Genomic DNA, 22,390 nt, shown 5'->3' on the forward strand with positions numbered 1-22,390 from the left:
GGGACATTCGACTCCATCGTGAAAAAAGGCACAGCAGAGGTTGTACTTCCTTCGTCAACTGAAAAAGTTCAAAATCAGATACAAGACTGCAACGGACTGTTAGGACAGCAGAAGGATAATTGGTGTGCACCTGCCCAACTTTTAGGACTTGTACAAATCCGGAGTGAAGAAACGGGCAGCCAGGTAACATCATCACAGACCCCTCTCACCCTGGACACAACCTGTTTGCACTTCTCCCTTCAAGCAGACGGTACAGATCTCTCTGCACTAGAACATCTATCCATAAAAACAGTTTTTTTCCACCATGCCATCTCCAGCTTGAACAGTTTACACAGGAATCACTACCTGTGTTCTGAAACTCATGTCTGCAATTCATTCTCCATCTCTGATTATTGCCTCTCTCTCAAGTACTATATAAATACATAGGCTATGCTTAATTTTTTTAAACAGCTCTATAGAGTAAATAATGCACAAATCTGCACATAAATTCTGTTGCAGATTCATACACATAATTATTATTTATTGCTAAGTCTTTCTTATTTAAATGTTTCTGTTCTCATGTCAGATATGTATGTAGGCCTATGCATGTATGTATGTATGCATGTATGTACCAAGAGCTCCTTAAAAAAACACAACAAATTCCTCGTGTGTTAGCGCACACTTATTACGTTATCAGAATCAGTATTAGCTTTATTCGCCAAAAGTATGTTTGTTAACAGAGCTCTGCAAATGTCGCCCAAAATTAAAATTCGCTTATCTAAATCCCTTAATTATACGTTTAGGGGAAACGAAATGTAGGTCATATCTTTGTAAAAATGCTGGTTAATGGTCTGGAAGCGTCGATTGCGTGCTCAACCACAAGAGTGCGCGCGCCTGACAGGAATGGCGCGTATTTCTGAGGGAAAGTTTTTAGCGAGGTAAGAGACTCGACAAGTAAATGTTATTTGTTTCACCACAAATTATATCACGTAATTTAAAAAAAATTTTTTTTAATAACGTTAAAATGCCTGGAGTACTAGAAATGTTTCATGGGATTAACTTGATTCACTGAAGCTGAGGAATGGTTCCTACATTTGAGTTTGACTACTAATGCAAAAACAAAATGTTATATAGTCCAAGTGTGTTAAAATGATAGTCTCTTTCACCCAGATGTACTACATTAGTCATGACAATTCTATTAAAGTTATATATTTCTAAAACATTTACTTTAATCGAATTTGTGTATTGACTAATTGTACATTGTGACATTCACAATAGGCCTACTTGCTAGAATATTTAATACTTAAGTACTGATTGGTGTCATGCCTGTATTTTATATGTATTTGTTATTACTTTTTAATTAATTAATTAATTTATTTATTTAGAGTCCTGGTCCTAGCACTCTTGGTGCCAGGGTGAGAAAACACTGTCCCTAACTTACTGTAACGTTAGTTCTTCACATTTTCTTAACGCTTTAACAACTATAGAACTTGTTAGTCCAGTAGATTAGTTTTATTTGATGTGCAATGGGTCTCAAATCCCAACATATCATCTTCTTTCAGTTGATTTTGATATCACCAACTGTCAACTGGATTACCCCCTACCCTTTAAAGTCATCTTGAAAATAACTCAAGGAAGCATCAATAAGGCAGGTCAAGAATTGAATGCCTGGGCTGTTTTTTTGTTTGTTTTTTTGGAAGAGATTTGTCATCTTGTGAAAAGTGAACAGTAAGGTTGTGTAATTTATGTTTGCTTTGGTTTTATAAGCTTTGCCAGTGTTAGCACAAAGAATAAATGACCTCAAAGCATTGTCATTTTCAGATTTTCCCATCCTGTTCCTGTACTCAGTAATGCATAAATGCCTACAAAGATGTGTGTACATGCCAGTGATAGATTTAATCTTACATTAAAATGGCCGGTTCGTTTTATTTATGTTTACAAAGACATTTCCTTTGTAACTTTGTAACTGAACTTAATTTAATGTATTTAATGATTTATTTTACCTTTATTTTTTTTAAAATTTATTTTATAATGTATTCTACCTGATTTAATGTATGCCATTTAATGCATCAGCAACTTTTTCTAATTGAAATTTTTGTGCTGATAATTTAGCTGTCATTCCTTTTCTCTCTCTCTCTCTCTCTCTCTCTCTATATATATATGTTTTTTTTTTTTACGTCAACTAGGCTAATACTAGCAGATCTATTTTTTTTCCCATTTAAAATCTTTTTACATAAATTTTTACATTGTAAAATATGACAACAAAACAGAAGAAAATAAGACACTAGAAATGCATAGTTTGTGCACAGTTAGTGCAGTTTATTGTTTTTTCATCACTCTGAGTTAGGATGGTTTTGACAGTGTCTGGCTTGTAGACTGGGAGGATGAGCTGACCACTTTGCCATCCACCACCTCTTCCACAATGGTTACCACTTTGCGTGTAGTCGAGGATGTGCTTGAGCTTGAGGTTGAGACACTGCAGAGGTACAAACAAATAATATTACACTACAGAAATGCCAGACAGGTATCCACATCTCGCTTTAATTTAGTTTATTATAATAAACCACCACTGCTCACTGAAAAACTGTGACACTACTTTCTAAATGTTGTTATTAAGAGATTTTATATTGTAGTTGTGTCTCACCTTGTAGCCTCTCCATCCAGAAGTCTCCTGTACTCTGCAATTTCCATCTCCAGTCTGGTTTTGATGTCCAGAAGTATCCTGTACTCTTGCCCTTGGCGCTCCAGATCGGCACGAAGCTGCGTCAGCTGCTGCTCCTGGCTGGTCACCTGGAACTGGTAGCCGGACAGCATGGCAGAGTAGCGGGCCTGTGTGTCTGCCAGCGTGCTTTCCAGCGATGCTTTCTGTTGGGGGAAACATGGTTATTCTGTGTTCTGTGCAGTGTGATGACCAGACTTTACAAGATTTATCTCTACTTGCTTACCATACTGAGCTGAGACTGTAGCTCGATTTCAAGACTCTGGAGTGTGCGTTTAACCTCTGTGATTTCAGATCGGGATGTTTGAAGGGTTTCTGTGCTCACGGCAACTTCTTTGTTGAGGGCTTCACTCTATGAGAGACATAGCAAAGCAGTCAGACCTTTTGTTGGTTTTCATTAAAACATTGCCCTTTCTTTAAAGACATCTGATGTTACCTTAGTCTGGAACCAGGCCTCAAGATCTTTGCGGTTCTTGGCAGCAACTGCCTCGTAGTGCTCACGAATTTCAGCCATGATCTTTGTCAGGTCTTCCTGTGGTGCTGCGTCTACCTCTACGTTGACTTGTCCGCTCATCTGGGCGCGTGCCGCCAAGAGTTCCTAATGTTGCAATAAAAAACCACTGAGCATATGCCTCACATACATTTCAAGAGGATCTACTGAGTGTGAACCAACCACCAACTTACCTCCTCGTGGTTTTTCTTGAGGAAGATCAGCTCTTCTCTTAGACCCTCAATCTGCATCTCCAGGTCAGATCTGGCCATTGTCAGCTCATCCAGCACCCTCCTCAGGCCAGCAATGTCTGCCTCTACAGACTGCCTCATGCTCAGCTCATTCTCATATCTGCACAAAAAAGAAACTCATTTAAATGCTTTACACCTTTTGCAGATGTCAAAAATGCCGTTTGAGTTGCTAGTCACTTACTTGACCCTGAAGTCATCTGCAGCCAGCTTGGCGTTGTCAATGCTCAAGTAGATGCCTCCGTTTACACCAGTGGCATGCTGGATCTTCAGGGGCACAGATTGGAAAAGTCAAATTGCATTCCTGAGAAATTCAGTATTTTTCATATTCTCTGCTAATTAGGAACCATTGGATATTGAGGGATATTGGCACATAATGAATACATGAAAAAGGGTCAAATTTAGATCACTCTTGCAGTAATTGAGAAATTCAATGTTCATCAAAGGCTTTGAATATATGGTCTGCAAATGAGGAAACATGGGATATATAGAATTGGTTAATTTTTGTCTAAAGCAGTTTAATGATTGACTTTACTATCATGTTTTATAGGTAAGTCATGTACCTTGGCCTGGAGGTCACTGATGGTAGCGTAATAGGCGCTGTAGTCACGAGCAGAGGGGGCCGTCTTACTATCAAGGAACTGGCGAATCTTCAGCTCAAGATCAGCGTTGGCCTTCTCGAGGGAGCGTACCTTCTCCAGGTAGGTGGCCAGACGGTCATTGAGGTTTTGCATGGTGGCTTTCTCGTTTGCAGACACATCAACGGCATCAGACAGGTTGAAGCCAGCACCACCTCCGAAACCAGCACCACCACCAGCAGAGAAGGAACGAGAAACAGAGGCACTGGAGATACGTGTCCCAGTTCCTCCTGCTCCCCCGTACACACTACCGGCACGCATGGCTGTGACACGACCAGCTCCTCCACCAAAGTGGGAAGAACTTCCTGAAGACATGTAGGTGCGGGCGGAAGAAGACATCATCATTTTGAAGAAGGCTTGCTGTCGTCCTCAACTCTGGCTGGAGAATGAGAGAGCGGATGAGTGAGGAGAAGTCGACCCCTGTTCCTTTTATGTGGACAAATGGGGGAGGGACCAGATGAATTGCCTAAGGGGGTGGACCATGAAACTCTTGCCCCATTCCCTAAGGCAGCAGGTGTGGCTGAAGGTCTGCATGGTATGTTAGCGTTTTAGAGATTAACTTAAATTCCTCAATAATTCCTTAAATTTTGCCCTAAGCATGAAGCCATGGATTGACAGAGACATTTTTTTTTAAGCTAACAGTTTTGTTTAATTAACTAATTTCTTTCTACTTCTAATTGTTGAGTTAGGAATGCATAGTATATTGGCCATCATATCCTTTCAGTCTAAGTAAAAATTAAATAGTATATTTAATTAAATATATTCAGTAAACCATTGCTAAATGGGACCCTACAATATATGTAGTTGGCTTATCTATTGTTAAACACAAGTAAAATTAAATGCTTTATGCTTTAAATGATTTATTTTTATTTTTATTTTTGTGCTGCACACATTCATTATTCTTTATGTTCTTTGCTCTACATAGGTGTCTATCATTTCTTTATTCCAGTGGTTAATAATAGGCCAATTTTTTAGTGATTGTGGGGTGTAAAATAATTTTTTTTTTTTACTTTTTTCTACATCGAAAAGCAGTTTTCCACTACACCATGTTAGCTGGCGACACATAAAGCATGTACAAATGTGGACTTCCAAAGTGAGTATTTTTTGTTTGTATAAAAATATAAATGATCAGTTCTAGGAATTGATTAAAAATCCATTACCTAGTTTGCATATGTTTTATATGAATTATTTTTTTTTACAGATTGTACATTTAAACAATGCAGTTGTTGCCTAATGTCCTTACTGTTGCACCAAAATGAGCTATATTAAAACACCAAGCGACCAAAAGCAGGTTTAACATGTTTGAAGTGGGTTTCGGATGACCTGCTAAAGATAATCCGACTTGTTGTGACAGGTTGGAATGTTTATATTTCAAAAGGCAAATAGAAAGTTTTATTTTTGTGTGCAGCAAAGTTGTGTTGTGCAACCTTTGAATATTTCGAGCGTGGAGTGAATGTAATACTGTAGAGCTAAGCACAGTGAAAATTTATATCTAATGTTGTTTCATTCTAAAAAATTAAATAATTTATTAAATAAATTCCTAACATTTGTAGTTAGAGCTAATTCTTAAGTGATGATTTTTAGATTTTGCTTTCAGTTTTAATTAATTCTGACCCATATTATGTTGAAGGTACTGAATGAACCCTGCTTAACACCTTTTGACCAACAGGAGGCAATGTCCAGAAACTTTGTTGAGTTCTTGCCGGTATGTAAGTATGTGGTCATGCAACAAAATGTATTTTATTGCACTACACTTGCTGCAGGGACAGGGTTTACTAGAGCAGTGTTTCTCAAACCTGTTTACACTTCATGCAAATATAAATATTCTTTCTTTTTTTTTCCATCCTGACCTTGGTCTGTTGATTACCTGATTTAATTTGGTGAGGATCAGAGAAGTTTAGAAGTAAGAACTGTGCAGTAGTAACTGATTACATGTAATCTGGATTACACAATCAAATTCCAAAAACTGAGTGCTCGTAGCTGGATTATATTACAATTTAAAATGTTCGTAATGAGATTACAATTACTTATGGTGTTGTAGCCATTTAAGAAAGTGTATTTTTATTTTATATTATTTATGTTGAAATATTATTTGTTTGTGTTTTGTTTAGTTCAGTTTGTTAATTAAGAACGAAAATTGTAAACGTCACAAGGGCGCGGTAAATTGGACGGCAGTACGCCGGAAGGAAGGGAGTGGGTCAGACATCATTTTTGACCACTTCATATGTTTTTGTTTGTAGAATCCCTTTTTTGGAACGAGTTTTGTTTGGTATAATTTGTATTTTAATTTTAATATTTTTTTTGTTGTTGTTGTTGGTCAATTATCTAGCTAAATAAACAAGAAGGAATAAACATTTCATGGAATGAAGTGCATTCAAGACAAAGCCCGCTACCATGCTTCCGCGGCCAAAACATATGGATTACATGATTACATGCTATTCATAAGATGGCAGTGAATTATTCATAATGTATTGATAATCCTTAATACTACTTAATAGGCTTCTTTTTTTTCTCTTTTAAAGTTTCCTTTACAAAAATTTTACTGTGTGTCAGACCATTTAGCTTCGAATATATTTACTTGAAATATCCCTGAGGAAGTTAATATTTAAATTTAACAAGACTCTGGTGTCAGTTAATGGTCACATTGACATGCAGGTAAAAAAAAAAAAAAAAAAAAGTGTTTTTTAGTGTTCAGGTCTTTTATTTTGATTGATTTGTTTTATTTAAAAAAATATATATTTATGACTGAATTTATTATTAGCTTTTTTTTTTTTTAACTCACAAACCACTGCCATTCCTACATTAGCCCTAGTTAGGGAAACCTGGTGTAATGTAATGCTTGCATAACTTCATGATGTTGATATCAAATATTGGAATATATTTATTTTTCCCTTGTCTTTTTTTTTATATCAGTATGATACATTTATTGGTAAGTTTAGAACAAGTTAAAAAAGTAATCTAAAAAGTAGTCACAATACATTACCTAAAATGAGAAAAATAAGATTAAGTTACTAACTACAATTTGAGATAAGTTTCACTTCCTTTGAGACATTTGTCTTCAAATTAATTCAACTATTTGGTAAGTTTTGTGACACTGTTTTAAGATCAGCTAAGTTTATATTAAGTTTATATTACACGTTTATAACAGTCAAATTTTTATTCATGTTATTATAAGATAAACATCAGTCTGAACTGAATAAAATAATCTGTTGATTGAGGCTTGTTGAAGCATATTAGAAATGCAAAGTCGGCAACACCAAAGCTCCTAGTATGCTTCTACTTGTTTTTTTGTCGAGCACCCATTTGAGATTGATGTGCGTGCTGTTGCTTGCTCTGATTGAGGCTTGTTCAAATTACTTAATAAAATATTCTAATAAACAGTAATCCAGTAAGTCAATGGCTTTCAGAACTACAGAAAACATTCATTAATTTTGAAAAACCAAAAACCATTAAAATACATGCAGTGTAACTGTGTATTTGAGTAATTGGTCATCCTAGTTTTCTTATTTAAATGGTTTATACCAATACTTGCAATACTTGAGTAAGTTATGTTACCCTGTTTATGAACAAAAATAGTAGTTTTATTATGCTAGCTAATTATTGGTTTTATATATAAGACTTTGATATTTGCCAAAATAGGAGATGATTTTATGCAAGGTGCAAATGACATGCACAAGACATGCACAAAAATGCACAGGTAGACCACTTTATTGGCTTTTCATCACTAGATTTTGCCCAAGGGTGGTTTTAAGACGTAGTCTGGCTTGTAGACTGGGAGGATGAGCTGACCACTTTGCCGTCCACCACCTCTTCCACAATGGTTACCACTTTGCGTGTAGTTGAGGTTTTGCTTGTGGTTGAAACACTGCAGAGGTAGAATACAAAGATTATTAAATAATGGTCATTTAAAAATTTGAAAGTTAATATTTAATTTACGTGCTGTTCTTAAAAGATTTTGTATTGTAGTTGTGTCTCACCTTGTAGCCTCTCCATCCAGAAGTCTCCTGTACTCTGCAATCTCCATCTCCAGTCTGGTTTTGATGTCCAGAAGCATCTGATACTCTTGCCCTTGGCGCTCCAGATCGGCACGAAGCTGCGTCAGCTGCTGCTCCTGGCTGGTCACCTGGAACTGGTAGCCGGACAGCATGGCAGAGTAGCGGGCCTGTGTGTCTGCCAGCGTGCTTTCCAGCGATGCTTTCTGTTGGGAAAAGCTTAGTTATTCTGTGTTCTGTGCAGTGTGATGACCAGACTTTACAAGATTAATCTCTACTTGCTTACCATACTGAGCTGAGACTGTAGCTCGATTTCAAGACTCTGGAGTGTGCGTTTAACCTCTGTGATTTCAGATCGGGATGTTTGAAGGGTTTCTGTGCTCACGGCAACTTCTTTATTGAGACTTTCGCTCTATGAGAGACAATTCACAGTCAGATAAGTCAACTGGTTTTGGTTTCTTATGACAAACTGAGATTAAAGTGATGTTACCTTTGCCTGGAACCAGGCCTCAAGTTCCTTGCGGTTCTTGGCAGCAACTGCCTCGTAGTGCTCACGAATTTCAGCCATGATCTTTGTCAGGTCTTCCTGTGGTGCTGCGTCTACCTCTACGTTGACTTGTCCGCTCATCTGGGAACGTGCCGCCAAGAGTTCCTAATGTTGCAATATAAAAAACCCACTGAGCATATGCCTCACATACATTTCAAGAGGATCTACTGAGTGTGAACCAACCACCAACTTACCTCCTCATGGTTTTTCTTGAGGAAGATCAGCTCTTCTTTTAGACCCTCAATCTGCATCTCCAGATCAGATCTGGACATTGTCAGCTCATCCAGCACCCTCCTCAGGCCAGCAATGTCTGCCTCTACAGACTGCCTTATGCTCAGCTCATTCTCATATCTGCACAGAAATTAATCAATTGTAAATATTTTGGATCCTTTATAGAATTAAATTTTTCCCCCCCATAGTGTAAGCCTTTAAGTAGCAGACTCACTTGACCCTGAAGTCATCTGCAGCCAGCTTGGCGTTGTCAATGCTCAAGTAGATGCCTCCATTTACACCAGTGGCATGCTGGATCTTCAGGGGCATCAAAGTTATATTTTAGATCTCTCTTTCATGAGTATTTGAGAAATGCAGTTTATTTTACACTATTTGAATATGTCATGCATAAGAAGAATGATGATATATTCTCAATTGATTATCTTTTGTCTAAAGGTAGTTTAATGATTGACATGACTAAAATGTTCAATAGATTATTCACATACCTTGGCCTGGAGGTCACTGATAGTAGCGTAATAGGCGCTGTAGTCACGAGCAGAGGGGGCCGTCTTACTATCAAGGAACTGGCGAATCTTCAGCTCAAGATCAGCGTTGGCCTTCTCGAGGGAGCGTACCTTCTCCAGGTAGGTGGCCAGACGGTCATTGAGGTTTTGCATGGTGGCTTTCTCGTTTGCAGACACATCAACGGCATCAGACAGGTTGAAGCCAGCACCACCTCCGAAACCAGCACCACCACCAGCAGAGAAGGAACGAGAAACAGAGGCACTGGAGATTTGTGTCCCAGTTCCTCCTGCTCCCCCGTACACACTACCGGCACGCATGGCTGTGACACGACCAGCTCCTCCACCAGAGACAGAGAAGCGAGAAGATCCTCCTGAGGACATGTAGCTGCGGATGGAAGAAGAAGACATCTTTTTGATGGAAAGCTTGCTGTCGTTGTCTGCTCTGGCTGGAGAAGGAGAGAGCGGATGAGTGAGGAGAAGACGACCCCTGGTCCTTTTATGTGGACAAATGGGGGAGGGACTGTAAAGAATGCCTTAGGTGATGGAGAGTGAAACCATTCCCCCATTCCCCAAGGCAGCAGGCGTGGCTGAAGACAGATTTGAATGGTATGTTATCATTTAGAGTTTCACAAGAAATATATCAGGGGTTTATGTGAGTGTCAGCTGTTGGTTTTTGTCAGTCTTTTCGAATCTTATATTCTTTGTATTCCTTTTAAAAAATTTTTATTAACAACAATATATTAACCGGAATAACAACATATCACATATCAGTTCAACTTACCACTTTTATTTAAAATTACATTTAAATTAGAACCTTAGAAAATGAACAACTGCACATACATAGATCCAGCGTTTGTCACACGTAAAACTAAAACTTCCTTGTCTAACTCTTGAAATGAAACCATTTCAACCCTTTGAAGTAAACTTTTATCAGATCATACAGAACCTGCCCCAGGCATGATAAACCTGTTTCATCTACTGAATGTGTCAGGTTTTACATCAAACTGGCAGGTTTTCAAATTTAATTATGCGAAGACCTATCGGAGATTTTCATTTGATTATGAAATCAACAGATCTCAGGGTTGTCCTCTCCAGAGCAGATCATTCATAAAGGTGGTATCTGCACATGTGGTAGGATGACAGCACAACAAACACTTTTCATGCAAAGTTCATCAGATTCATTACAATGTGGGCCTCTAGTTTTTATCTCTGTTCATTCACTTATATAATGCATTGATTAGACTAACTTAGATTTAATCTGTTTTTACCCAATGAGAAAAGTAACATTAAACTGCTTATGCCTTAGTCTGTAAACCCCTAGGCAAATAACTCTGACCAACTTAATGACAGAAACAAACAAGGAAGTTTTAGAGTTGGTCCTCATTCAAAGTGAACAGCAAAGTAACACCCACGGCATTTAAATTATGCAGAAATCCACTTGTGATTGTATAAGAAACATCAAAGGTAATCAGTGAATCATAAATCATCATTACCTTAATTAAGATAGGCAACCCATATATTTTATACTTTACCTGTTTTATTTTGAACAAACTTGTTTTTCGCTGTAGATCTAAATGAAATGTTTAGCCTCTAAGCTTTATCAATGCTCTGAATTTTCTGTTTATGATTTCCTTGGTCTGAAATGATATTAAGAATAAATGCATGTTAAACTTTATTTATAATGCTATATAAAACATATAAATATCTCTTAATTTCAATGGAAAATGGATAAAAACACTGTAAGTAGAGATGTCAGTGTAGAGTAGCAGAGGTTTAAGAACAGTTAGAAAAAATGCTTGTGGTATCAGATTACAGCTGCCAAACCTGACAAATACCATGCAGCTGCACAGATTTTCAAAAGCAGATAAGGTGTGATGTTCACAAATGGTATGAAGGACTCTACAAACCATATGGGATTGTACAATATTGTTCCTCCCAGGTGAAAAATAAATATACTAAAATGTATTTGAAATACATTCATTTCATGCTATGTACAAATATATTTACACATTTATGTACTTAATAAAATACCTTGCAACTGTACTTTTAGTATACTAATCTGGTATAATTAAAGTCTGCTAAATTGGAAGAACCAATTTTGTGCTTAATGCACTTTAATTGTGCGGAAGTAGTGCTGAAGTCCAACTAAAGATATACTGAAGCAGGCACGTGCAAAAGGGGGGCTTTGGGGGCTCAAGCCCCTGCCCTTTTTCAAAATTATTCAAAAGTGCCCCTCTCGGACAAATAGCAATGATATTGTAGTCAATAAAACAAAATGCATTTGAATTATAATTAACATGACAATGTGCACAAAACGGCAACTAATCGCTCAAAAGTCTGAAAATTCCTGTTTATTTTTACATATCTGTCAATCTGAGGCGTCGCTATGGGTTGTGTGCGTTTTGCTAGACTGACTGATATTCCACAGTCTGTTCAGAAACCGAGGCTCTCAAGCCTTATATGGTTCTTTCAGTGAATAGATCTGGAATATACGGAGCCCTTTAAAGGACATTGTGGTGGGAAAAATTCAGAGTGGGAGGAAAAAATATTTTTCAAATGTTTTGCGTTCTCTCGCAAAGATATTTGCGTTACCTCTCAAAACTTTTGCGTTCTCTCGCAAAACCATTTGAGTTTGAACAAATTCTTCCTGTTTACTTTACAGCTTGCAGTGGTTACAGCTGGTATGTTCACAATGGAGCAGTTCATAGTGTTTTATTTTGAACTTGGACTCAAATAAATTAAATAAGTGCTTAGATCAAGGAACGGTTTTGGGACATAATAAAACGCTTAATGTGGCTTAATGTTTTAAAACAGTGACTTAGAGCAGAGGTCCCCAACCACCGGGTCGCGACCCACTACCGGGCCGTGGAAGAATTCCTACCGGGTCGCGAGAAAGTTCTGGGGAAAATGTGTATAGATATGACGCTCTGTTATTTATTGTGCGTAAATGATTTTTCTAATTACTCTTTATTTTCGTTGTATGCGATTGATATCGAGTAGCAATTTGGCGATGGTTAAATTAGTAAATAAAAGATTGCTCTGATCTGTCATAGGGCTTAAACGGATCGCAGTTGATCCGTGATATACGGACCAGGTCCAGACCCCACCGTTCGGCATGTGATTCGCAGATTCATTTGCCAATTTACACGTTCAATCTATTTAAAACCACAAGAAGAAACGAAACAGAACTCAATTCGTTACTTGCGCGCTGTACTCGCACACACCCAAAGCGCGCACAAGCATAGAGACGTGTTTCAGACAGTGCGGCATACCGAATTGATTCCTCTTTCATGTATTCATGTAGTTTTAAACCATGAAGGTGAGCCAATGGATATCACACAAGCAACGTGCAAACTTTGCGCAATAGTTATGCCGGTGAACGTCTTAACTTCAGTCATACAGAAAGTGAAAGTAAAAAAACTGACGGAGTTTTCTAACGCTGCATTAACAGCGCATATTATCTCAGAGACAAGAGACGAATCTACTTCAACATGTGCTGATAACAGTATAAATGAATAGAGCTGTTTTAAAGACCCTATCCACAACAACAACATCAACCCCCCCCCCCCCCCCCACCCAAGATTTTTTTCAAACTGTAACCGGTCCGCGGTGTAAAAAAGGTTGGGGACCCCTGACTTAGAGGACCAAATTCGATAATAATAAAAGCTGATAAAATTATTAGGCTAATATTAATAACCTTATTAATAATATTACTCAGCAGAATAGCCCAGAATATGAACGCAACGCCCTGCACGTAAGTTTTCTCCCCCATAAAACGCTTAAGGTAGGCTAATGACTGAAAACGGTGATTTAAAAATAGCAAATCCGTTGCATTCATATTCTGGGCTATTCTGCTTTATTAATAGTAATATGATTAATAAGGTTATTAATGTAAGCCTAACAATTTTATTAGTATTTATTATTATCCAATGTGGTCCTAATGTCACTGTTAAGCCACAGAATGCCACAGAACGTTTTAGAATGTCCCAAAACCGTGCCTTGAACTAACCAGTTGACCAAAAGTTGACTTAACTTAAGAAAATGGAGGAAACCTGTTGCCTTAAAATTTTTAAGTAAATGATACTTTAAAAAATAAGTTAAGTGAATTGTCAAGTTCACTTAATTAAAAAAATATATATATATTATATACTTAATAATTTTAAGGCAACGGGTTTCCTCAATTTTTTTTAAGTTAAGTCAACTTATCACTTTTTACAGTGCACTGTCTGACTGTATCTCTTTATACTTGAGCCAAAGTTCAAAATAAAAACTTTATGAACCGCTCCATTGTGAACATATGAGCTGCATGAACCTTTCATTATAGTCTAACTTAAGGGTTTTCTATGGGGAAGAAAAGGCTTAACGTGCAGGGCGTTGCGTTCATATTCTGCTTTATTAATAGTAATATTATTAATAAGGTTATTAATGTTAGCCTAATAATTTTTATCAGAATTTATTATTATTGAATTTAGTCCTCGAATGTCACTGTTTTAAAACATTAAGCCACATTAAGCGTTTTAGAATGTCCCAAAACCGTGCTTCGAAATAAGCACCGACTGTATTACTTTGAGTGCAAGTTCAAAATAAAACTCTATGAACTGCTCCATTGTGAACATACGAGCTGTAACCACTGCAAGCTGTAAAGTAAACAGGAAGAATTTGTCCAAACTCAAATATCTTTGCGAGAGAATGCAAAACATTTGAAAAATATTTTTTCCTCCCACCCTGAATTTTTTCCACCACAATGTCCTTTAAAGGGCTCCGTAAGAATAGATCAATGGAAGGAAAATAAATAAATAAACCAAACAATATTTTAAACTTTTTTTCATCAATAATCAAAGTTAGTGTGTCGATTTATCCAAAAATCCATATATTATATATGTAAGGAATAATTGACGATTGTCAATTGATAATTGTCATACACTCATTAAGTTACAGTTTTCATCTGCTCAAGCAGAAGGTTAATGTTATCTTGTGCTTTAGCAAGGTATCTCTGGCTAAAACTATCTAACGTTAAAGTTAGTGAGTCCATGCTAACGTACAACCTAAATAGTGGACTGTTCTCGCGTCTTGTACAGTGTAGGTCAAAAGCACATAAACGAAGGTCGACATTTCAGTGCCCCTCCATATTAAACTGGTTAAATGTACATTAATTTAATCGTACCCTGCGATACATGAACAGTGTTGATCCGCGATCGTGATGACCGACCGTAATATGAGACTTCTCCCGCTTGCATTGTGATCTGTAAACCCTCCTTTGAGTTACCCACCGTATTTATTTTTTAAATATTTTATAAATCCCTCCATGGAACATTTAATTCCCATTTGGTGGCCTTCTGTGTCCAAAATTGTGCAAAAAACATCGTGGGACAAGGTTTTCACACTGCAGCTGTCGTTGAAAGACAGTGAGCAACTCCGTTTGTTTGTCCGAGGGAGCAACAGTAACTAAGGGGGGCGGGGCTTACTGATAGTCAATTGCACACCTTAGAATGTTCGTCAGCCAATCAGATTCAAGCATTCAACGTATGATGCACCTTTTACTATTTGATGAAACTATCAGTTAATGAAGCCCAAGTGCCACCTACAGGCCTATTATGTGAAGTGTAGGCTGACGAAATGGTGACATGAAAGGATTTTATTATATTACCACTTTTGATAATTATGCAGCATTACGCTCATCAAACCTGCATTTATTTGATCGAAAATACAGAAAAAAACTAATATTGTGAAATATTATTACAATTTATAAGAGTGTTTATCTATTTTAATATACTTTAAAATATCATTTATTTCTGTGATTACTCCAGTCTTCAGTGTCACATGATCCTTCAGAAATAATTATAATATGCTGATTTATTATCAATATTGGACAGTTGTGCTGCTTTTTTTTTTTTTTTTTTTGGAACCTGTGATACTTTTTTGGGGTTCATTGATAAATAAAAAATAAAAAGAACAGCATTTATTCAAACTAGAGATGTTTTCTAACAATATCAATCTTTACGACCACTGTTTCTATCAATTTAGCAAATCTTTGCTGAATGAAAACTAATTTCTTTAAAAAAAATATATATATATATACTGACCTCAAGCTTTTCAACATATATTGTAACAAAAGTTATATTTTAAATAAATGCTGTGCTTTTTAAACTTTTTATTAATCAAAGAATCCTGAAAAAAGTATCACAGGTTTCCAATATTGATAATAAATCAGAATTGCATAAAATGTATTTTAAAGTATATTAAAAATTTGATCAAATATATGCAGGCTTGATGACCATAAATGACTTCTTGCAAAGATATAAAATAGTAATGTATCCAAACTTTTGACCTATATACATAATTATAATTTTTATATCAGTAAGTTTCAAGCGATATGTCAGTAAATATGTTAAAAAATTTGAACTATACTTAGTATGAAATGAATTAATTTAAATATAGTACTTTTTTTCTAAGGCTGTTGTATCTCTGACATGTTGTGTTGTCTTACAGGCAGGATCAACTAGGAGAGAACAGTGTGCAGTCATTAATTATGAGGCATTCTCTTCAAGAAACTATTTGCCATTGTTTCTGTGGTGGTAAGTACACTGAGAAAGCAAGCTTGCACTGCTCTGCCGCCAGGAGTCATCTATTACTGAACTTGTTAATGAAACTGAAACACATTTTCATGCCATTATTTCCACTGTGTGTTTAAATTGTTGGATTAAGCAAAGGTCTAAATACCCAAAGAAAGCTGTCTGTTAGCTTCCCATTCACTGCAATGGCAGTGCTTGCAGCCCCGGAAGTACACTGCCGTCATTTCAAGGTCACTCACAGAGACATTTTTGGGCCTTCTTTTTCAACTTATATTGATTTCACCTAATTAAGGTAAATGGCCTTCAATGAAGAAACCTTTTTTTTTTTTTGCCTACATAGTGGTTGTCATTTATGGAACAAGAAATCCAGAAGAAAATGTGGATCTGCATGCAAAGTCATTTATTACTAGTCCAAAGGAAACAACAAGGAACACAGAGAACAAGAAGAATAGGGACAGGAAACTAACACTAAACAATGACTGACCTAAGTTATGTAGACTGTGAAAACTCAGGCTGCTGACTTTTTGCTTTGCTGCCTTATCAGGCAGTGACTTTGCAGGCAGTGTCTATGCATGAAGGCACCTCACAAAGCTCATGTCAGACAGGCTTTTTAGGCACAGTAATGGTTTAATGATCTATAGCAAAACAGAGCAAGCTTTGGTAAGCAAATATTACAATAATAGTAATTTCTCACTAGAAATAAGATCAGAAATGGAAAAAAAGTTCAAAGAACAAAAACAAACATACAAACTGACCATGCAACTTTCAGACGCTGTCTTTATTTTTTAGCTCAACTGTCGTGGAATGGCATGCACAGAATTGTGGGATACCAAAGGCAGTGAAGGATTACATCTGCGTTGCCTTAAAGAATCAATTAGATGAAGGCATTTTAAGAGACAGGAAGTAAAGCTAACTTTGGATTTGGACGTGTCTTGATGCCTTCCTACCATGGAATGCATCCTTCAAAGCAGTATTTTTCACCTTTTGGATGCAGCTATATACACACAAGAGGTAACAAGCTTAACAAGACACACCTTGGGAGACTAATCAAGGAGTAAAACTACAAACTGACTACAAACATGGCACAAGAAACATTTCAACATAAAAGTCCAGAGACAAACACAGGGAACCTGTGGTGCAGTAGCATATAAATAAAGTAAAGTATATAATCAGATAATTTAGATACTGTTGTAAAGCAGCTCTAAAGGACACTAGTGTCACTATTGGGCTCCAGTCCAATGTGTTGGTTCAGATCAGATAAATAACAGTATAAAGTTAATCAGTTTCAAACGAGTTCTATTCAGATATAAATAGTCCTAAGCCAGCAATGGTGTTATTCAGCTTGAGTTTAATGTTGATTCAATTCAGTTGGATAACACTGTCAATGCTGCAAGATCTGATTCAGCTCTAAAGCAGATCTACAGAAGACAATAGTGCTATCATCCAGCTTAGTTCAGTTCAAGTTTTGTTCTCATCTAATAGTGTCAGTGCAGTCATATCAATCAGTTTGCTGAGTATTAAGTGTCCTTAAGGCCCCAACTAAGCAAGCTAAAAGGGACAGTGGCAAGGAACCTCGTCTTGTGGCAGTCTTTGTTGAGGATCTGTGCTGAGGCCTTGTTTGGTTGTTGTGGTCTTTGCTGACATTTATGGGCTGTGTTGTGGTCATTTAAAAGCTTAATTTAATTACAATTATGTACAATGTAACTTCTCACGTGTAATGCATCAGTAGGCTAAGCTATGTAAGGCTAACTCTGAAAAATGACAAAGAACTAAAAATATCAAAGTACCTCTTTTTTCTTCTTTGGTAGCTCTTACGAAAACACATCACATCCAGTCCAGATTACACTGAGAGGATACTCATACAGGGAGCTGAGTCATATGGCATTGATGGTCATATCTACAGATAAGGTAGATTTGTAGGTTAGTAACTCATTGCATGAAATAAAAATGTCTGTATTAAGTGAAGTGACGTGATATGTGGCCAAGTATGGTTACCCATACTCAGAATTTAACCCATCCTAAGTGCACACACACAGCAGTGAACACACATACACCGTGAACACACAGTGTATATTTCTTACTTTATACCCACTCTTTAGGGGTGGATAAGGTATTAAGTTTGAGTCTACTGTTCCTATGACAAGCCGTAGTAGCCCTAAAGTTAAAGTTGTTTTGTTTTTGTTTTTTTGCAAAACATTTTGTACATTGATACGAGTGGACTTTCTGTTAACACACATTTAATGTTTTAAAAAAAACAAAAACAATTATTAATAGGCAGTGCATTAATGAAAAACGTGTAAAAATCTGAATATGCACACTTTCTCACACCTTATTGTTTGTTTTTGTTTTTTTTATTTGTAACTGATAAGCACACTACTGTTAGTGATCTGTAAGTTTTTTAGTTTTTTTATTTATTTTGAGAAAGAAGACTTTAAAATATAAATATTATGAAATATTATTACAATATACAATAACTGTTTTCCAAGTTAGTCATTACTCAAGTCTTCAGTGTTACATGATCCTTTAGAAATCATTCTGATATGCTGATTTGGCGCTCAAGAAAATATCTTATTATCAATGTTGAAAACATTGCTTAATATTTTTCTGGAAACCGTGATCTTTTTTTTCAGGAATCTTTGATGAATAGAAAGTATTATATCTGTGTATTTTGTGTTTTTACTTAGCTTAATTTAGCTTTTTTTTTTGCTTAACATAAAAAAAGCCAGTGTTGCCAAACATTGTATGGAGCAGATAACGTTTCACATCAAATAATTAATTTGATTCATATTAAAACATCTGAGAGCAAAATAAGACTCAAACACAAAAGCACATTTAAACCAGTTTATTGATTTTTCATCACTCTGAGTTGGGTTGTTTCATCTCAAGAGTTCTTGAGCTGGTTATTCTTGTTTGAGATTTCACTTGGTCTCGGTTACAGCCTGGGTGGAGGAGATCACTTTGCCATCCTTCACCTCCTCTACAATGGTTACCACTTTGCGTGTAGTTGAGGTTGAGGATGAGGATGAGGATGAGGATTTTGTGGTTTGAACACTTCTGAGGATGGGGGAAAAACAAAGTTATTGACTACTCTGATTCTTAAACTCACAAATCAGGAGGTAAATGTCTGAATGTTAATGTCTCACCCAGAAGCCTCTCCATCCAGAAGTCTTCTGTACTCTGCAATCTCCATCTCCAGTCTGGTCTTGATGTCAAGAAGCATACTGTACTCTTGCCCTTGACGCTCCAGATCGCCACGAAGTTGCGTCAGCTGCTGCTCCAGGCTGGTCACCTGCATTTGGTGTCCATTTAACATGGAGGAGTAGCGGGACTGTGTATCTTGCAAAGTGCCTTCCAGTGACGCTTTCTGTTGAGGAGAAAGTCATTCTAAAGGCTGTGTGATGCATCAAATTAGCAGATTCTAAGATTGACCTGGTCACCTGCTTACCATACTGAGTTGTGATTGTAGCTCGATTTCAAGACCCTGGAGTGTGCGTTTAAGCTCTGTGATTTCAGATCGGGATGTTTGAAGGGTTTCTGTGCTTGCCACGACTTCTTTATTGAGACTTTCGCTCTATGAGAGACAATTCACAGTCAGATAAGTCAACTGGTTTTGGTTTCTTATGACAAACTGAGATTAAAGTGATGTTACCTTTGCCTGGAACCAGGCCTCAAGTTCCTTGCGGTTCTTGGCAGCAACTGCCTCGTATTGGTCACGGATTTCAGCCATGATCTTTGTCAGGTCTTCCTGTGGTGCTGCGTCTACCTCTACGTTGACTTGTCCGCTCATCTGGGAACGTGCTGCCAAGAGTTCCTAATGTTGCAATAAAAAACCACTGAGCATTTGCCTCATCAGGAAGAATAACGGGTTTATTGAAGACTGTCAATCAAGCACCAACTTACCTCCTCGTGGTTCTTCTTGAGGAAGATCAGCTCTTCTTTTAGACCCTCAATCTGCATCTCCAGGTCAGATCTGGACATTGTCAGCTCATCCAGCACCCTCCTCAGGCCAGCAATGTCTGCCTCTACAGACTGCCTCATGCTCAGCTCATTCTCATATCTGCACAGAAATCAAACCCTTAAGTAACACTTAGGACCATTTGAAATGTTTATAGTCAGCTTTTCTCTTGGTTATGTGAACTTACTTGACCCTGAAGTCATCTGCAGCCAGCTTGGCGTTGTCAATGCTGAGGTAGATGCCTCCATTAATACGAGTGGCATCCTGGATCTTCAGGAGACAAGAATATAGACAAATTCAGACATCTCTTGGGAATTATTTGAGTTTAGTGGTAAAATATATCTCTTTTGTCCTATGGTTATCTTGTACAAAAAAACAAAAAACAAAACACTTCTATGTTTATTCTACTAAACTGCATAGCATCTGATGCTTTATTTTTAGCACAATATTCATATATAGATAAGTTAAAAAGATATATTAGTAGGTACTAATGCTGTTTGAATTTTTCTTATAAAAATAGTACCACATACTTTGTTCTGGAGGTCACTGATGGTAGCGTAATAGGCGCTGTAGTCACGAGCAGAGGGGGATGTCTTGCTCTCCAGGAACTGCCGGATCTTCAGCTCAAGATCAGCGTTGGCCTTCTCGAGGGAGCGTACCTTCTCCAGGTAGGTGGCCAGACGGTCATTGAGGTTTTGCATGGTGGCTTTCTCATTCGCAGATGCATCAATGCCATCAGACTGGCTGAAGCCAGCGCCACCACCAAAACCGGCGCCGCCACCGAAACCAGCACCGCCACCAAAACCAGAACCACCTCCGAAGCCGCCACCACCTCCAGCAGAGAAGGAGCGAGAAGCAGAGGCGCTTGAGATACGTGTCCCATATCCTCCTGCTCCCCCGTGCATGCTGCCTGCATACGCGCCAGACACACGACCACTTCCACCACCACCACCACCGGACATGGACATGCGGGATCCTCCCATGGATCCTCCCATGGATCCTCCGGAAGACCTGAAACTACGGGCGTATGAAACAGACATGATTGTAGAGGAGGCTTGCTGTTATGTTCTCTGACTGGAGAGATTGAGAAGTGAGGAACAGATGACCCGTGTTCCTTTTATTTGGATAAAGAGGGAGGGAACGATGGCTGGGTGTAGTGGGTTATTCAAGGAGGTGGAGTGAGAAACCTCTGCCTTACTCTCCAAAGGCAAACACACACGGTCACACACACGCACACAGCATTCAGCCAACTGTATGGTTTGAATATGTCTAAGATTAAGATCAAGATCAGATTTTATAAGAAGGCATTTTGCCATAGTAAAGTCAGTGACAAAATAGTATGCATAAGTTTTTGATTTGCACAGCACTGTTCTTGGTCTAATAGCTTATTTGAGAGACCTTTTGTGCACTCAACCTCTACCTTTTTTGGTGTGCATCCACAAACTGCATTTATCCACCATCAACATTATCTGTTGAAACACATTTGATTTTAGTATTCTTATATAGTACATCATACATTTTTATTCAACCTTTTTTTTTTTTTTTTTTTTTTTGGAAAATCACAAAATTCAAGATTAACAATTGGAACCCGAAGGGAAAACAGTGCTGCAAATACAATAACTACAAAGTGAGAGTTTCTGACCTCAGGGTGCCAATACTGAGACACACCCAGAAAACAAGCTGCTGCAAAGCCACGATTACTGTCAGTTATATACATACAAGAATACAGAATAGAACATTTCATATCTTTTTATTAGAAAATGCTTTATCATACGTACTTATTAGAATAGAAGTTTAATGTCTTTATTGTTTAAAAAAAATACAATTTAACAGGTATTTATATAACTCTTAAACCCAAGCATTCGAAATTCTAGTTGTTTATTCATCTCAAGTGATGCATTTTGTTTGGATTAAATCATTTCTTTACACTGTGCTTGTATATACTATAAAGACTTGTTGCCATGGCGACAAGAACAAAGTACAACAACAAACAAGTAGCAACCAGAGCAAAAGGGAACAACTTTTAGTGCAGACGTTAAGACAGTAAATTTTGATTGTCTGATATGAGAACAAGAAAGCTCTTTAATAATTAAGCTTCAGCTGATAGCAGGGAGTGTTTTATAGTGAAGACATAAAAATTGGATATGAAACGCGTTGTACCATAAAAACTGAGCAGGAGGAGGGACTGTGAGTGAGCATAATCAGAAGCATTTTTAACTCTTTATTATCTGATATGTTGCTTGATGCATAAATAATTATGCTATATATTCTTAAATAAAATTCTGAATTGCTTTATTTAAAACGCAAGCTATTGGATCTTTTCTAATTCAGTAGTTTTACAAATAAGTTTTGAAATGAGTGTGAGAGGTCTTGAAGTGCATTGCCTAAGTTGGTCTGCATGGCTTTCCGCTCCCGAACTTCTGCTCCACCCATTCTGCCTCACATTAATTCAGCTTATATGTCAGAAACCACAATTTCACGCTTTGCTGCAGGAGTATTTATATTTTACAAAGACA

General features: G+C 37.4%; 3 protein-coding genes and 1 long non-coding RNA gene across 5 annotated transcripts; 1 reads left to right on the forward strand and 3 right to left on the reverse strand.

Annotated features, from left to right (window-relative positions):
- Positions 1-2,270: 2,270 nt before the first annotated feature.
- Positions 2,271-4,556, reverse strand: LOC131525334 (keratin, type I cytoskeletal 13-like). The gene is made up of 7 exons (XM_058752797.1): positions 4,000-4,556; positions 3,621-3,703; positions 3,383-3,539; positions 3,135-3,296; positions 2,925-3,050; positions 2,624-2,844; positions 2,271-2,455 (listed from the first exon to the last, which is right to left on the reverse strand). The coding sequence occupies exons 1-7, from the start codon at positions 4,417-4,419 to the stop codon at positions 2,323-2,325; spliced, it is 1,302 nt and encodes a 433-aa protein (XP_058608780.1). The 5' UTR covers positions 4,420-4,556; the 3' UTR covers positions 2,271-2,322.
- A 3,210-nt stretch (positions 4,557-7,766) lies between these two features.
- LOC131525336 (keratin, type I cytoskeletal 13-like) lies at positions 7,767-9,851 on the reverse strand. The gene is made up of 7 exons (XM_058752798.1): positions 9,330-9,851; positions 9,059-9,141; positions 8,808-8,964; positions 8,557-8,718; positions 8,353-8,478; positions 8,052-8,272; positions 7,767-7,939 (listed from the first exon to the last, which is right to left on the reverse strand). Exons 1-7 carry the CDS (start codon positions 9,753-9,755, stop codon positions 7,822-7,824), a joined length of 1,293 nt encoding a protein of 430 aa, XP_058608781.1. The 5' UTR covers positions 9,756-9,851; the 3' UTR covers positions 7,767-7,821.
- Positions 9,819-18,516, forward strand: LOC131525337 (uncharacterized). 2 transcript variants are annotated; one of them, XR_009267191.1, is made up of 4 exons: positions 9,819-9,953; positions 15,837-15,922; positions 16,709-16,930; positions 17,728-18,516. It is a non-coding gene; the product is annotated as an uncharacterized LOC131525337 (long non-coding RNA). The 2 variants fall into 2 exon arrangements; XR_009267190.1 differs by having other exon boundaries at positions 16,709-18,516.
- Positions 18,517-18,746: 230 nt separating this feature from the next.
- On the reverse strand, positions 18,747-20,972 carry LOC131525333 (keratin, type I cytoskeletal 13-like). Its single transcript, XM_058752796.1, has 7 exons — positions 20,405-20,972; positions 20,062-20,144; positions 19,820-19,976; positions 19,569-19,730; positions 19,365-19,490; positions 19,063-19,283; positions 18,747-18,973 (listed from the first exon to the last, which is right to left on the reverse strand). The coding sequence occupies exons 1-7, from the start codon at positions 20,912-20,914 to the stop codon at positions 18,838-18,840; spliced, it is 1,395 nt and encodes a 464-aa protein (XP_058608779.1). The 5' UTR covers positions 20,915-20,972; the 3' UTR covers positions 18,747-18,837.
- Between the last annotated feature and the right edge of the window lie 1,418 nt (positions 20,973-22,390).

Source organism: Onychostoma macrolepis, chromosome 19, assembly GCF_012432095.1.
Source record: "Onychostoma macrolepis isolate SWU-2019 chromosome 19, ASM1243209v1, whole genome shotgun sequence".
Classification (NCBI taxonomy): Eukaryota; Metazoa; Chordata; class Actinopteri; order Cypriniformes; family Cyprinidae; genus Onychostoma; species Onychostoma macrolepis.

Bases quoted from the DNA above. Each gene is read 5' to 3' on its own strand.
- LOC131525333 (XM_058752796.1), bottom strand. From the start codon at position 20,914: ATGTCTGTTTCATACGCCCGTAGTTTCAGGTCTTCCGGAGGATCCATG. The intron at 19,731-19,819 runs GTAAGTTGGTGC...TTGCAACATTAG, and splicing joins TCAAGAAGAACCACGAGGAG to GAACTCTTGGCAGCACGTTC. The intron at 19,491-19,568 runs GTAACATCACTT...TGTCTCTCATAG, and splicing joins AGGCCTGGTTCCAGGCAAAG to AGCGAAAGTCTCAATAAAGA.
- LOC131525334 (XM_058752797.1), bottom strand. From the start codon at position 4,419: ATGATGATGTCTTCTTCCGCCCGCACCTACATGTCTTCAGGAAGTTCT. The intron at 3,297-3,382 runs GTAAGTTGGTGG...TTGCAACATTAG, and splicing joins TCAAGAAAAACCACGAGGAG to GAACTCTTGGCGGCACGCGC. The intron at 2,845-2,924 runs GTAAGCAAGTAG...TTCCCCCAACAG, and splicing joins TACAGTCTCAGCTCAGTATG to AAAGCATCGCTGGAAAGCAC.
- LOC131525336 (XM_058752798.1), bottom strand. From the start codon at position 9,755: ATGTCTTCTTCTTCCATCCGCAGCTACATGTCCTCAGGAGGATCTTCT. The intron at 9,142-9,329 runs GTATGTGAATAA...ATGCCCCTGAAG, and splicing joins TCAGTGACCTCCAGGCCAAG to ATCCAGCATGCCACTGGTGT. The intron at 8,273-8,352 runs GTAAGCAAGTAG...TTTTCCCAACAG, and splicing joins TACAGTCTCAGCTCAGTATG to AAAGCATCGCTGGAAAGCAC.